Here is a 14,875-nt window from a genome sequence, read left to right on the forward strand (position 1 = left end):
CTGTGAGGAACTAGGCACGACCAGTTCATCACCCCATAACCTATGTTAAGAGTTTATAAATAAACTAGGTCAAACCTTTCTTCACAAAAATCCTGTTAGAGCTCTTGTTTTTCCCTCCTTTCCCTGGCTGCACTACACTTCCTTCCCCTGCTAACACATCTGACTGAAATGTAAGACCCCGTGAAATGCGAGGCACACAGTACTTGGTATAGTCAGACAAGCTCCTGAGAGGGCAAGTGGGTCAGCAGGAGAAATGGGTCTGGTAAGTGAGCATCCTTTGATCTCTAGCCAGATCCTTCATGCACTGCAAGATTCAGTCTTTAGTTATCTTTCCTCTCCAGCGGTCATTACTCTCTCTGCATACAAATCCCTTCCTAAAACCCATTTCAGTTGTGACTCAGAGATGCAAACTGATTAAGGCCCCTCTGAATTGGGTGCTTGGAGATTATACATCATACACAAATCTTTCATTTCAGAGTAGTAGCCATGTTAGTCTGTATTCGCAAAAAGAAAAGGAGTACTTGTGGCACCTTAGAGACTAACAAATTTATTTGAGCATAAGCTTTCGTGAGCTACAAAATAAATTTGTTAGTCTCTAAGGTGCCACAAGTACTCCTTTTCTTTTTGCAAATATTTCATTGTTTTATTAAAACATTAGGGCTGGAATTTTCATAGGAGATCTAAGGGATTTAGACACCCAATTTCTACTGATTTAGGCTCAGTTTACATCATAGCATTTGTATTCTAGCATGGCCAGTTACCTTCCCACTTGTCATATGTTGTAGATTACAGTTCCCCGGCCTTTTGATTATGAGATTTGTCTATTATAAGCTCTTCCTGGCGAAGGCCATTCCTCCTTTTGTGTTTGGAGAGCACCTAGCATAATGTGTCTGCTCCTAAAGACAAACAACAAACACTTCTCAGATTTATAGAGGAACCTGGATGACGGCATGGCTTGTCTATGTGCTGACATGTGGCTGTGTAAATAGTACTGTTCTCCTAACCCTAATGCCCTACTTTTCCAAATTATTTCCTTCTGAAACAGATTACAATTCTGATCATCTTTCACGGACACTTGGTAAAGTGCTGTGTTAGAGGCCTGAGATTAATTGAAAGCATGCATTCCAGTGTGTGTGTGTGTGTGTGTTCTATTCAACAAGCTTCATTCACAGAGCCCAGCTTTCTTATTCCTCTCCAGCCTGGCCCTTTAAGTAACCTGATCCGAGAGGCTGGAACTCCTCAGCCCCTGAAAAGGAAAGGAAAGGAAGAGGGATGATTCTGCTGCTGCTTTTTTGGCCACTTTCTTGTCAATTTCCCTTCCTTTCTTTCCCTTTTCTTTCTGGTAGAGAGGGGGAAGTGGCTAGGCGTGGAGAGCAGGTATGTTTCAGGGGACAGAGCTACTCTTCTGAACCCCCAGGCAGATTCAGCAAGGGAGACTCCAAACTGTTGCCTTTTCTCCACCCAGAAATCCATTTTGCAGTTTTTGTTGATTTCCTTGTTGCAAGCTTTGGCAAATCCAAATGATTTCCAAACCTTTTATTTCTTTTGCTGCAGCGGCTGCTACTGGGAGTTGGAGCAAAGGATTAATGATTTGCTTCTCCTTCAATGTGTGATTCAGGGATAGGGAGAAGGTCAGGCCTTGTCACCTGACATTGTGAATCCTGTCAATTCTGGCCACTCTGGAGGGGGTTTGTTGTATTTTCCTCCTGCCCTCCCTTCCTGCCCTGTCCTTTCTCTAGCCTTCTCCTCTTTCCCTAGCACTCTGTTTTGCTCACACACAATCCCTACCATGAATTCACAAGCAGCTTCAGGACACATTTGGCTGATTTTCTTTTTCTTTACCAGCTCAGCAAAAGGTAAGCGACTTTTCACTTCAGCTTTTGAAATGACATGAAATGGGAAAGTATCCTGTGGACCCGAGAAACAGGATGCTCATCACCTTACACAAAACTCTGCATCATGCCTGGTGCTTATTGGAATTCTAGATCTCAAAATTAGAGTCCCATAGTCAAAAAAGGGGAGTTGAAGGAAAGCTCTGAAAATGCTCAGATTTCTAATCTCTTTATGAAAATTTATTAGCATGGCAACTAACAACAGCTTGTGCATCTCCAGAATTCAGGGACAGGTGGCTGTAACTTAGTTTCAGGCTTTGCGATTAGAAGCTTCTCTCTGGGTGCCTGGGAATACAGGAAATACTGTAAAAGAGCCAGCACCAGTTACCTCTGATACACAGAGAATGGTTTAAGGAATGCAGCTAGATTTACATCTATGTATGCCTGAATCTACTATGGAGTTTTCCTTTCATGGAGACTTTGGCATTCTTTGGGGAGAGTTTTAAAACCTATTTTGCTGGTCATTGTAAAGGATCAGATGACAGAATTCCAAAACACTTCAGTAACCTACTATGTTCACAATGAATTGGAAGAACAGTAGGTCCCTTTGAGAATTTCAAGCACAACTTTATCTTTAGATAATGGATTGAACGGATTATTCCTCCTGGCAAAAGCCAACACAAAAATCAGAGTCAATCGTTAAGGATATACAAAGTATAAAATACACAAGAAGATTGATCTCAAATAATTCTAGGCATACTACATCAAATGAAAAATTAAAGAATATTAAGGCTGAGTTAGAAAAACAAAGACATTCTGAGGCAAGGCCTCTCCAGCATCTTTATGCTAACATACTGTGGTTAGGTCAATGATTAAGTTAGGGTTAGGGGGTTATGACTTAGATACACTTCTCATCACTGCTACTTTAAAACAGGCAAGAGTGTATGAAAGGGGGAGTATGTCATCTATTCCTTCACCATCAAATATTCTAGGTTGTCCAAGGTAGGATGGAATGAATGGTCATCTCTGTAAGGATCCTTCAAACTTTGCTGAGCATGAACATATCCATGGAACTGTGCTATAGGACTAGAATTCATTCCCTGGAAAGAAACCTCTGGCACCCGCAGCAGTGGACAGGAGTAGGAATTGAAAAAGGGACTGAAGTCTTCTGTTGAGAGCTAATCTCCAAGGTCCCATATGAAGTCTTGAAGTCCCACAGCAGGGTTCCCATTTTTATTTACCTTTCAGCAGAATTGTGCAAACTAATCCTTAATGGGCCAATGAATCAATCACTATCAACCCTAGGAAAAGATCTCCTGGCACTCAAATATCACAGTGATGGGCGTGTTACAAGAACCTACACAGAATAAAATAGAAAAGAACTGCACAAATTAAGAAAATTTTTACAGGTTTCCACTGGTTGACAATAGCAAATGTTATTGTATTATGATACCAGCAATCTGTAATTCAACAGTTTGTAAGGGATTAAGAAATAGCATGAAGGTTCCTTGTAAATTGTGAGTGGATGGAGTTTACATACAGCACTACTCAAAGGTGAATGATAGGGCTACTTAGTAACTTTACCCACGGTCTCAGAGACCACAGCAGATAGTGGAGGAAGATCCTCATCTGATATAATTTGTCATAGCTCCATTGTTATAACTCCATTGACTTCAGGAGAGTTATAACTACTTAGACCAGTTTAGGATTTCCTCCAGGCTGTATATTCAAACTGGTGGTGAGACACGACAGTGCACATAATTAATTTTAGTAGGCCCACATTTGGCTGCTAAACTTGCTGTGGGCCTGTGCTGGGTAATTACATAGAACAATGAACTCTTCCATTCAGCGATGTTTTGTTAACAAAGGTATCTTACTAAATTTTCATCCTTAGTCCTTGATAAACCCCAGAGATATGAGAGATAAGATGGGGAGGGAGGGCTCAGGGAATCCATTCACTTATTTTCTCATTTAAACAAAAACACTTTCCCACAACCACGGAAAGAAGCAGTACCACTGGGCAAACAGACTTATGTGCATTTCCTGGAAATGTTTATCCATTCCTGAAAAATATAGTAAGTATATTGGTAGGGTAGCACAATGTCCTACTTGTATAGGTTGAAGAGGGGGTATGGGGAATTAAGTGTTTTCTAACAAAGACTCATTGTATCTCCCAGTTAGTATTGGTGCAATATTGTCTATTTCAAAAAGCAAAGCAATACAATTCAGAAGTATTTTCATGAGCCCAAGGGATAAGTCATCACTGGCAGAGAAGGGAGCGAACTCCATCAGAGTTTGTGAAATCAATCCCAATTCACCCTTCAATCTGATGATGGAACTGTATCAAGGAGCTTTTGATCAGCGTTGTACATCCCCTCCCAGCATCCATTAGAGCCCAGTGGAGTCCCCCTGCCGCTCTTCCCAGCTGAATCAGTAGAAGCTGGGTTGATCTCATCTGAAAGTCACCCTTTTCACATTCGTACAGCAGCATCCAAATACACATTTGAGGCTAGAACATCAGCAGCTGTAAATTGGGGTAGCTTCATTGAAGTTTGTGCTAATTTACACTAATTGATGATCCAGGCCTTGAAATTCAATTTTCTGGGTTAAATACAATAAATACTGCTAATCCACTCTCAGTTTTAAAAGTGATTCAGTTTATTTTCCTGCTCTGTTTTTGATATACTGTAAAATGGAAGACACAGGCAGATAAAGCAGATAGTTTTGTTGTTGTAAGATAAAAGTGTTCTTTCCCCTTCCAGGCACTGGGTTAGGCTTTAGTGCAAATGACTCAGTGCAACTTTTTAAGGTGATATATATATATATATATATCTTTCAAGCTTTCAGAGTCAGTGGAGTTGGACAGAGAGAAGTGCAAATGACTGTCGGGCATGAGAGTAGATTCATCCCTATTGTCACTCCACTGGCTTCATCTGGAAATGTACATTGCCAATATTATCATGGACATTAGAAATAGAAAAGGCCTTTTAAGTCACTTGGCCCATCCCCCGGCCAGTGCTGGCCAGCCCTGTTCTGTACAGTGTTTCTAATGCTTTGTGAAGTCTAGTTCTAAATGTCTCCCTGGATGGCAATTCCACCACTTGGGTGATTATGCCACAGGCTACAGATCTCAAGGTCGGGAAGCATTTCTTAGTATTTAGCCAGATTTTTCTCTTTTTAAATTTGAATTCATGGTGCAAGACTCATTACCAGGCTAAACCTCTCATAATATCATAAATCACTGGTAGTTTTTGCAGGGTTCCACCTAGAGACTCTTTGTACAAATAACAGTCTTCGAAACATGTACATCTGTGAGGGGTGAGTCTGTTATTGGCACTTAGTGAGGAAAAGCAGAGCAGAGACACAAGCTCTCAGGCAGCTTAGTCAAATCTAAGGGTGTGGACAAGGTCCCTTCTAATCTTTACTCCTACTTGTACCCCCTTTTTGAAGGGCCCAGGAATAGGAGTTACTAAAGGCAGGATAAGTGGAGGTTCTTTCTACCAACCCAGGCCTCAGCAGCAGGACCAGGGAGAATAAGAAAACATATGTATTTATCTCAGGCAGGTTCTGGTCCAAAGCCCATTGAGGTCAATGGGATTCTTTTCATTGCCACTTAACCTATATGCTGAGATAAATTTGAATGCAAGATCATCACGGGTACCGAGGAATGTGAAAGTGTATGGGTGGCTTCAGTTCTGGTCTCCTTTCATAGGGAACTTGGAGACACCATCTTTCCAGCCTGGAATCCTATATCAATATCGTTACTCACTGGAGGTGCAGCTAGATTATGTCTCAAGGTTGTCCTTGCAAGGAAGTCGGATGTGGGCTGAAGCTTTGGTTCAGGTGCACCTGCTCTGGAGAAATCTTGCAGGGGAGCAGCTTCTCCAGATCCAGGTATGTGATGGTTTTGTCCCCTAGTTCCTGCAAGCCTGAGAAAACCTGTTAGTACTTCTAGTACCAACAGGCTATGAGGATTTCCTTTTAGCTCAAGTGGTAGAGCTACTACTGCTGGATCATCTTGGGCTCCATCGGCAACAGATTCCTTCCATGTAAGTAGATTAAGTTTTTACTCAGGCATGCTGACTGTGGAAAAATGGCCAGTGGCTCGTCTTTATCCAAACATTAATAAGCCAGTTGAGTGCCAAAATGCTTGCCTGAGAGTTTCTTCACTGAATAAACACATAGCAATGCTAATTTCAGTTGGTGGGCATAGGAGACATTCAATCCCAATCATCTTCTGTTTCAGACATAAGTGGTGTCTGTGAAGAGTCTATGAGATATGTTAAAAATAGGGCTGTCAAGCAATTAAAAAATTAATTGCAATTAATCGTGCTGTTAAACAATAATAGAATACAATTTAAATATTTTTTGATGTTTTCTACATTTTCAAATATATTGATTTCAATTACAACACAGAATACAAAGTGTACAGTGCTCACTTTATATTTATTGTTGAATACAAATATTTGCACTGTAAAAAAACCAAAAGCAATAGTATTTTTCAATTCACCTAATACAAGTACTGGAGTGCAATCTCTGTCATGAAAGTTGAACTTACAAATGTAGAATTATGTACACAAATAACTGCACTCAAAAACGAAACAATGTAAAACTTTAGAGCCTACCAGTCCACTCAGTCCTACTTCTTGTTCAGCCAATCTCTCAGACAAACAAGTTTGTTTACATTTACGAGAGATAATGCTGCCTGCTTCTTGTTTAGAATGTCACCTGAAAGTGAGAACAGTCATTCACATGGCATTGTTGTAGCTGGTGTCACAAGATATTTACATGTCAGATGCGCTAAATATTCATATGTCCCTTCATGCTTCAACCACCATTTCAGAGGACATGCGTCCATGCTGATGACGGGTTCTGCTCGACAACGATCAAAAGCAGTGTGCACCAACACATGTTCATTTTCATCATCTGAGTCAGATGCCACCAGAAGAAAATTGGGGTGTTTTGTTTTGTTTTGGTGGTTCAGATTCTGTAGTTTCCGCATCAGAGTGTTGCTCTTTTAAGACATCTGAAAGCATGCTCCACACCTCGTCCCTCTCAGATTTTGGAAGGCACTTCAGATTCTTAAGCCTTGGGGTCCAGTTCTGAAGCTATCTTTAGAAATCTCACATCTCACATAGAAATCTCACCTTCTTTGCATTTTGTCAAATCTGCAGTGAAAGTGTTCTTGAAATGAACAACATGTGTGGGTCATCATCTGAAACTGACATAACATGAAATATATGGCAGAATGTAGGTAACACAGAGCAGGAAACATGCAATTCTCCCCTAAGGAGTTCATTCACAAATTTCATTAATGCATGATTTTTTTAACGAGCATCATCAGTGTGGAAGCATATCCTCTGGAATGGTGGTTGAAGCATGAAGGGGCATATGAATGTTTAGCATATCTGGCATGTAAATACCTTGCAATGCCGGCTACAAAAGTGCCATCCGAATGCCTGTTCTCACTTTCAGGTGACATTGTAAATAAAACGCAGGCGGCATTATCTTCTGTAAATGTAAACAAACTTGTTTGTCTTACTGATTGGCTGAACAAGAAGTAGGACTGAGTGGACTTCTAGGCTCTAAAGTTTTACATTGTTTTGTTTGTGAGTGCAGTTATGTAACAAAAAAAATCTACTGTAAATTGCACTTTCACGATAAAGAGATTGCACTACAGTACTTGTATGAGGTGAATTGAAAAATACTATTTCTTTTGTTTACCACTTTTACACTGTACGCTTTGTATTCTGTGTTGTAATTGAAATCAATATATTTGAAAATATAGATGAACATCCAACAATATTTAATACATTTCAATTGGTATTCTATTGTTTTGCAGTGCGATTAAAACTGGGATTAATCACGATTAATTTTTTTAATTGCGATTAATTTTTTTGAGTTAATCACGTGAGTTAACTGTGATTAATAGACAGCCCTAGTTAAAAATGAAATCTGTGGCTCCCCTCAAGTCAAATGGCCAGAAGTGCTGGGAAGTGGGACACATACACGCTCTGTGACCTATACCCTCATAGCTTCCATCTGTGTTTTGTGGTTTTAGATCCAAGACCTAAAAGTCCACCATGATTCAAAACACGAGAAGAGTCAGAATGTTACCGGAGACCCATCCACTGAGGTTGTGCTGGGCAAAGAGGACACCGCAGAGCTTCAGCTGCCAGTTTTCCTCCACTGGAATAATGGGAAGGTGTGTTAATAGTACCTCACCCACAGACACACAAAGAGCCCCTAAAGAATCCCTATTCGAAACCTGAAGAGTCCCTCATTTTCCCTGCTTTACATTCTTGCCACCCTCAAATTTCTATGTGGTAAGCACCACTCTTCTGGCTATGGACCCCAAGATGAAACTCTCCTCAGATGCTATCAGTGCTGCCGTTTAACTGGCTAGTGGGAGTGACTGTTGAGTAGCAGAAGGCATTCCCTTTTTGGGAAAAGGTGCCCTATCCCAGCCTTTCAGTGTCTGAACACCGACCAGCCCAGACAGTTAGTCACTTCACTTCATGCACTAATGGAAGGCACTCCGATATTATGGTGAGGAGGGTGTTACGAGCACTTATCTAGAATAGAATAGAGCAAAGGAAAGAAATTGGAAGTAGATCTTCCACACAGCAGTGCACAAGATGACCACAGAGTCAGCCAGTGGGCTCCAGGTGTGATAGTTCTGTTGAAATATAATAGGCTTGAGCAGTCTGGGTTAGCAATGGTGGCTCTAGGTCAAAATTTTAGATGGGAGAGTGTTGGTCATTGCTGCACAGAAGCTCATTACTTAAGAGAACTCTTGAAAGCTCTCCTACACCCCACCCTACTCAGACCGTCTGGCCTATGCTGTAACTTGTAGGTTGTTCAGGGACAGACAGACACTCTTTCTGAAGTCCTGCTATTGCTACAGAGCCCCCTGCTCTGTTGTACGTTACACAATTGGGTGGTCTACAGGAGCTGCCCCTGCACTGGTCCTACATTTACTGTTCAGTTAACAGCTGTGGATGCCTCATAGGAGTCAGATGAAGATAAAAGAATGTTATTTCGACTCAGTAGAGCAGTATTCCAGGTACCCACAAGTGGAACTGCCACTGCTTTAAGGTTTGCGCAAAGTGGAGAGGACTCACTTTTTAAAAAGACTTTGTGGCCATAAATGTGTTGTGAAATTAAGCCCGTGCTAATCAGGGATATCAGTTTTCTTTTGAAGTCTTTCAAAACAGTGTAGTCGTCACCTAGTTCTAGTGCAGTGACAGCACAATGAATATTTCTCTCATCCCCCATGGAGTCCCAAGCCTGAGGTTCTCCCTACTGCCCCTTAATCTGAAATTTTTCTCCACCTTGAACTTCCATATCAGTCCAGAAAACCCTTCTGAGAGCCTGGGGAGAGGGGAATTCTCTCATTATCATGCTCATCATGCTATCTCCATGCCTTCATGCTGAATTCTTGTCCCTTTCTCAGCAGTCTCAGAGATTCTCTCCCATAAATCAAATTTCTCCTCATAGGTAGAAGGCATCTACGGAGATGGAGGAGGAAGGCCCCAGACCTTGAATCTGAAACAGGGCCTCATCAGTCTCCTCCAATTCCAGCCACATTCTGGGACAGCAACTGAGGTAGGAGCAGAATATAGTTTTGTTTTAAAGAAAAATATGGAAGAACCTGATTTTAGTGCATCAGTAAAACCATCCCTGGAGTGAGAGGGTGTTTCCCTCTCCAAACCCATTCCTCTCTTCTGCAATTGCCAATTAGTGCCAGTTACAATAATGTTTTTCATAATTTCTGTGATTACATTCATGCCTTTTTTGTGTTTACTTGCTATAATGAATTAAATGTCAAACACCCATTTGGGTGTGCAGTTGCCTGGTTTTTTTTATGCACTCACCTTGTTGCAGTAACTATGTGAGCTAGAATAGGCATATATACAGAAGAGGAGGCTTTTGAGTCTCCTTTTCAAAATATGGCCCTGTATCTGGTTCTGTGCAGATTTTCCACATAATTTGTTCTAATTGGATTGCGTCATTTTTGTGTATAGTGAACTGTATTTTGTTCTGCCATAAGTTCTACTCACACATTATAATTTCATGACGTGATTTCTTATATTTGCTTGGCTTCAGGAGGATGTTTCTGGGAGCTGTCAAGTCACATATGTTGTTTCCAAGGATTCCGTTGTAAAGACAAAAGATCTGCACAGCTGTACAAGGCCAAAGTTTGGATTCACCTCCGTTAACAAAGCAAGTCCATTCCTACATTGATGGTGGTGGGTTAGAATGTTCCTGCCCCAGTCACACCCCTTTTAAATGTATTGCAGTCTTCTCCAGATCTTACCATAGGGTCAATAACTTCAGGGAGGTCCCAGAGTGAACAGTCTCAGGTGTATTATGATCATTTCATGCTGGGGCTTAAAGAAAGCTTTGAAAAGAAAGAAAAGTTCACTTTTGAAGCCTCCTTGGGGTCTCTTCTGCCAAAGTTTGGTGGCTACTGAAGAATTAAGGCAGAATCAGATTAAATGATCATTCTGAGCCCTATGCTCAAAAGGAGCAAAGGAGACTGAATATCCAGAAATATTTACTAATAGTGAAATCAATTGGATTGTGGAAGAGTGTGACAAGGGAAGTGGCAGCAGCCCCAATGGATGGTTTCAGGCATTCAGACCTGGTAAAATTAGGTACAATTCTACTGAAGCTAGTGGCCTTACATCTGCCTATGCTAAGAGTGATTTGACCTATATCTTAGATTTCACTGAAAGCACTGGAGAAAAAACTGTAGTGACAAACATGCACTGGCAAGGACTGGCACTATAGGTAACCTAATAGGAATATTTATATTAAAAAAAAGCCATTTAAATGTAAACATGGCACATTTTCCCAATGAAAATAATGGAATTTCTGCCAGGACCAAATTCATGAGGATACAGGTTTGTCCAGGGTGGATGTGTGTGTGAGGATGAGGTGGAAGGCAATGGTAGAACTTTAGGGCTCAGTCTAATAATTCCCATTGAGTTACTGGAAGTCCTGATCAGGATCAGGACTATAGCGCCTTCACTGGGCTGAGAGGCAACATGGTCAAGTGAACTGAGTGCTTGGCTAGAACTCAGGAGACCTGAATTCCATTCCTGACTCTTCCACAGGCCTGCAGTAGGACCTTAGAAAAGTCACTTCACCTCTCTGAACCTCAGTTTTCCCATCTGTAAAACAAAGCTAACGATACAGACCCACCTTTCTAAAGTGTTTTGAAATCTACAGATGTAAAGCACTGTATAAGAGCTGGGTGTTATTACTCTTATAATTCACTATGTAAACTGGGTCATTGTATCTCATGTACAAACATTCACAAAGCAAACCTGGTAGTTTCCTGCAGCTCTATTCTTCCCCCGCGACTTCTCCATTCATAAAGAATCCTCCAGATAATGGCCCAGGTGTTCAGATAATGTCTCCTGAAGTTATCAGAGGTCTCTGAGTGAAGTTGAGGGCAGCAGAGAGGTGATGGTGAAGTCTGGCAAGTGCGTCATTCTTTGAAAAAAAAAAAGAATCTCGTGCAAGGTCACTCTGCAGCACAGCAAGGGAGCCAAGCATTTTTGGCTTGGGTTCACTTTTGATAATTTCTGCTTTTTCTCTCTTTTTTATTTGTTGAATGGCCTTGTGAATAAGCACACTAACCCAGTAGGCTTTCCCTTTCTGTGCTTTCCTTTTTCACAGTAGATTTGGGGGTGGGGGTGAAATATGTTGGATTGACACTGCTGCAGAATGAGGCTTCTCTTTATCCACACACATTGCCCCTTTAATATGATTTGGTCACACTCTGTATTAGGAATCTATTTACACATTGTTTATAAGGGGTTACTAAACAAATAATAGATGTTACAAATGTGAGTTGTTTGCATTATAGATGGTTGTAAACACACCAGTAGAAGATGTCAAAGGTATTTATAAGCCATGATTATATTGACCTGCTAGGCTTTATAACAATGTATAACATGTTACTAATTCCCTGAACCATAATTCCCCGCTTTCACGGTATCCCTTAATTGTAAGGATGTTGGGGGTGAGGATGGGAGTTGTCTCTCCCGATTGTCTGAATGTTTGTGACCAGAATGAGTGTGATATGAGGCAAAGGCAGTAGGGAGTTACCTGGAAAGACCTGTAGTGCTGTCAACAGAGGCTGATGGAACGCCATCCAGAATCTATTACTGTTGCCTCGGGAGGCATTCATTTCACATTTGTTTATCTAGTAATTGCACAGAACACTGTGTATCTCTTGATGGCTAAAAGGAACAGCCAAGCTACCCAAAGCATAAGAGATGCCTTGTGTTAATACATTTTGTTGTTCATCTGTGGAGACCAGGACTCAAATATGGAGTAAGTCAAAAGTGAAATGTGTTTGGTGAGCTCAATATAGTCCCTGGGGCATGTGCCCATAGCACAAAACCACTACACACAATTATGTATCAAAACCCACCTTCAGTGCCTTTTCCTGGGCCACTACTTGGGCAGTCCTGTGCTGTACATGAGTGATTAGAGGCTGGCTGACCCCAGACACTAATTCTTTCTCCCCTAGTCCAAAATCCCTTCCTGCTACTTTCACTCTGAGAAAGTGTCACTATTTTCCCCTTTAGGCTTTGGCAATGACAATTTGTAATACACTGAACCTTCCACTGGATGTCACTGTTCCTCCACACTAATCTCTGCTACAGCGTGGGAACCTGACAGGAAACATCTCTCTTTAGTTTAAGTGCTCCGGTGCTGAACATGGCGCCAGATGTATCTTGGAAAACCCATTCCTCCCATGCAGGCTGGATGTTCCTCTTAGAGCCTGTTGTTCCACTTACAGAAAATTGCTTGTGGGAGTTATGCATGTTCTGCCAGCAGTGAAGGGATTAGCAAAATCCTACTGGTGCCCAGAGAATGCCCTAAGAGTAACTATCAGCTTTGTGCTCTACAGTTAGAAATAGAAAATAAAGTAGGCATTTCTTTATTTTCCTTTCATACTTTTTAAGATGAATCTGGTGTTCATGAAAGGGTAGGATTGAGTGAATAACCTTCCTCCGCAGTCCTTGTTGAAGACGGCCCAACTCAGCTCTGCCAGCCCACAGTGCAGGAACTGAACTAGAGTGTTCCATTCTTGGGCCCTACCCCATACAGTTATTCCAATGCACTTGAGCTCTCAGATAAAGTGTCTCCAACTGTCCTAGTCCTGTCCTCTCACAGCTCAGCCAACCTTCCTCATTCCTCTTCCAGCAACTCCAAGCCTGTGCCACCTCACAGCTCTTCAGTGCACTTAGCTGTAACCTGAAGCAGGCCCTCATAATCTACTACTAGATCCCAGCTCATCTTAGCCAATAGACACCAGTCTTAACCTGCGGCCACCACTGATATCCCTGCCTTGGATTCCTAAATAGTTCTGTCTCTCTACTTCACTTCTGATCTGACCCATCCTCTGCTGAACCACCTCTTAGTTCTGCTATTGCATCTCCATCCTAAGTTGCAGGTTGCCTTGTCATTATAGTCCTGGACTCCACACAATAACGCCAATATATACAATGCAGGACCTTCTACTATTATAGTCATAGATCTATCCAGGCACCTCAAACCCCACAAACAACATCTCCTACTAGTTCAGTCCTGGGCATCTTCCCTACTGACCAGAAACTGACAAAGCTGCCAAATTGCCTAGTGGTTCTGTGGTGAGGTGGTTCTTTCATCCAGTAGGCTCCAGGGTAAGACTATCAAATGCATAGATACAACTTTTGTTAGAAACAAAAAGAAGAGCAAACACTGAAAGGAGAACAAGAAAGGAATAGATTGGCAAAAGGATAATGTGTTTGTTCCATTCTTTTGCAGATTTTTGGAGTTCTGTGGCAACCCACGAGCAAAAGCTTTTACTCTGTACAAGGAAGTCTCATCCAGTCAGTGCTGTCGGAGGAAAGCCACAAGGTCTCTCCAACCTTGAAGTCCTCCATTGGCACCAAGATCATGTCAAGGTTAGTGCTGTGCTGGTTCCAGAGGCTTGCATACACTGAGTAGGCTGGAATGGGATCAATGTCTCCCTACAAGAGTTGGCAGCTAGGAGATACACTCCTCCCGTGTGGGCTTGATGTCCTTGTTATGTCTTGATGTGGGCTGTGGAGAGATGATGAGAGATAAAAATTGGACACACTATAAAAATCATCCCAGAGGATTTATATTTTCTGGCTCCTCCATAAACCCAGGGCAGGCTATGGGAGTACAAAACACACCCCAAAACTGAGGGGTCCTTCACTCCTCTTCATTTTCCCTTGCACCTTCTGGAATACTAAATGCCCTTTATTTACCACTACGTTCATTTCACTTCACCTCATAGGGTACACCATACTGATACCAACATATGTCCTAACCATTCCCTAAGCAAAGGGAGGTTTAAAAGAAGAAACCCTTCTCAACAGCCTCTTTTCTCTCACCAGACAGCAGCTTGAACTCGTGTCTTCTTCGATGCCTGGCCCTGCAGAGACTCCTGTACAAAGCCTTCAGGAAGCTCTGGCTGGCATACTGGAAAAGCACCAGCCTATAAGCACAATTAGTCCGCCCTTCAAGAGAACCTGCATGCAGTGCCCATCGGTGAGTAGCACCAAATGCTTGCAGAAGAATTCTCTTTCTAATGTGACACTTGGGAATGCAAAACAAAGTGAGATCTAGCTGGAGAAGGCTGAAGGGTCTGAGAAGTTTGAATAGAAAAATCAGTACACACAGTGATGGCAAGGAAGGGCCAACAGCAGCGACACACCGAGTATCTATCACTGTGAGATTAAACACAATGGCTCAAAAGAATTCTCTGGCTAACTTTGGCCTGGGCAGTAGGTAGGGAGATTGTCCACCAAAGTCTCATGATCACAAGGGCTGCTTCATTTCGTAAAGTAACGAAGTACTAGTGTAAAGACACTTTTTCTAGTGTGCCCACAGGGAGAAAGGCAACTAGAGATTCTTGCTCTAGGCAACACCAGGTAGGCACATGAAATACCTACTGAATGTCAGGTATTCTTATAGTTTTCCATAGTTCCTCAGTCTGATTGGAATGT

General features: G+C 41.9%; 1 protein-coding gene across 1 annotated transcript in view; it reads left to right on the forward strand.

Annotated features, from left to right (window-relative positions):
* The first annotated feature begins 1,241 nt into the window (after positions 1–1,241).
* LOC141990988 (microsomal triglyceride transfer protein-like) overlaps positions 1,242–14,875 on the forward strand; it is a 32,003-nt gene continuing 18,369 nt past the window's right edge. The window contains exons 1-7 of the mRNA XM_074958939.1: positions 1,242–1,856; positions 5,545–5,726; positions 7,894–8,037; positions 9,333–9,440; positions 9,942–10,058; positions 13,665–13,804; positions 14,264–14,417. Coding sequence (XP_074815040.1) covers positions 1,790–1,856; positions 5,545–5,726; positions 7,894–8,037; positions 9,333–9,440; positions 9,942–10,058; positions 13,665–13,804; positions 14,264–14,417 — 912 coding nt within the window. The 5' untranslated portion in view covers positions 1,242–1,789. The remainder of the gene's footprint in view (positions 1,857–5,544; positions 5,727–7,893; positions 8,038–9,332; positions 9,441–9,941; positions 10,059–13,664; positions 13,805–14,263; positions 14,418–14,875) is intronic.

Source organism: Natator depressus, chromosome 7 (assembly GCF_965152275.1).
Source record: "Natator depressus isolate rNatDep1 chromosome 7, rNatDep2.hap1, whole genome shotgun sequence".
Classification (NCBI taxonomy): domain Eukaryota; kingdom Metazoa; phylum Chordata; order Testudines; family Cheloniidae; genus Natator; species Natator depressus.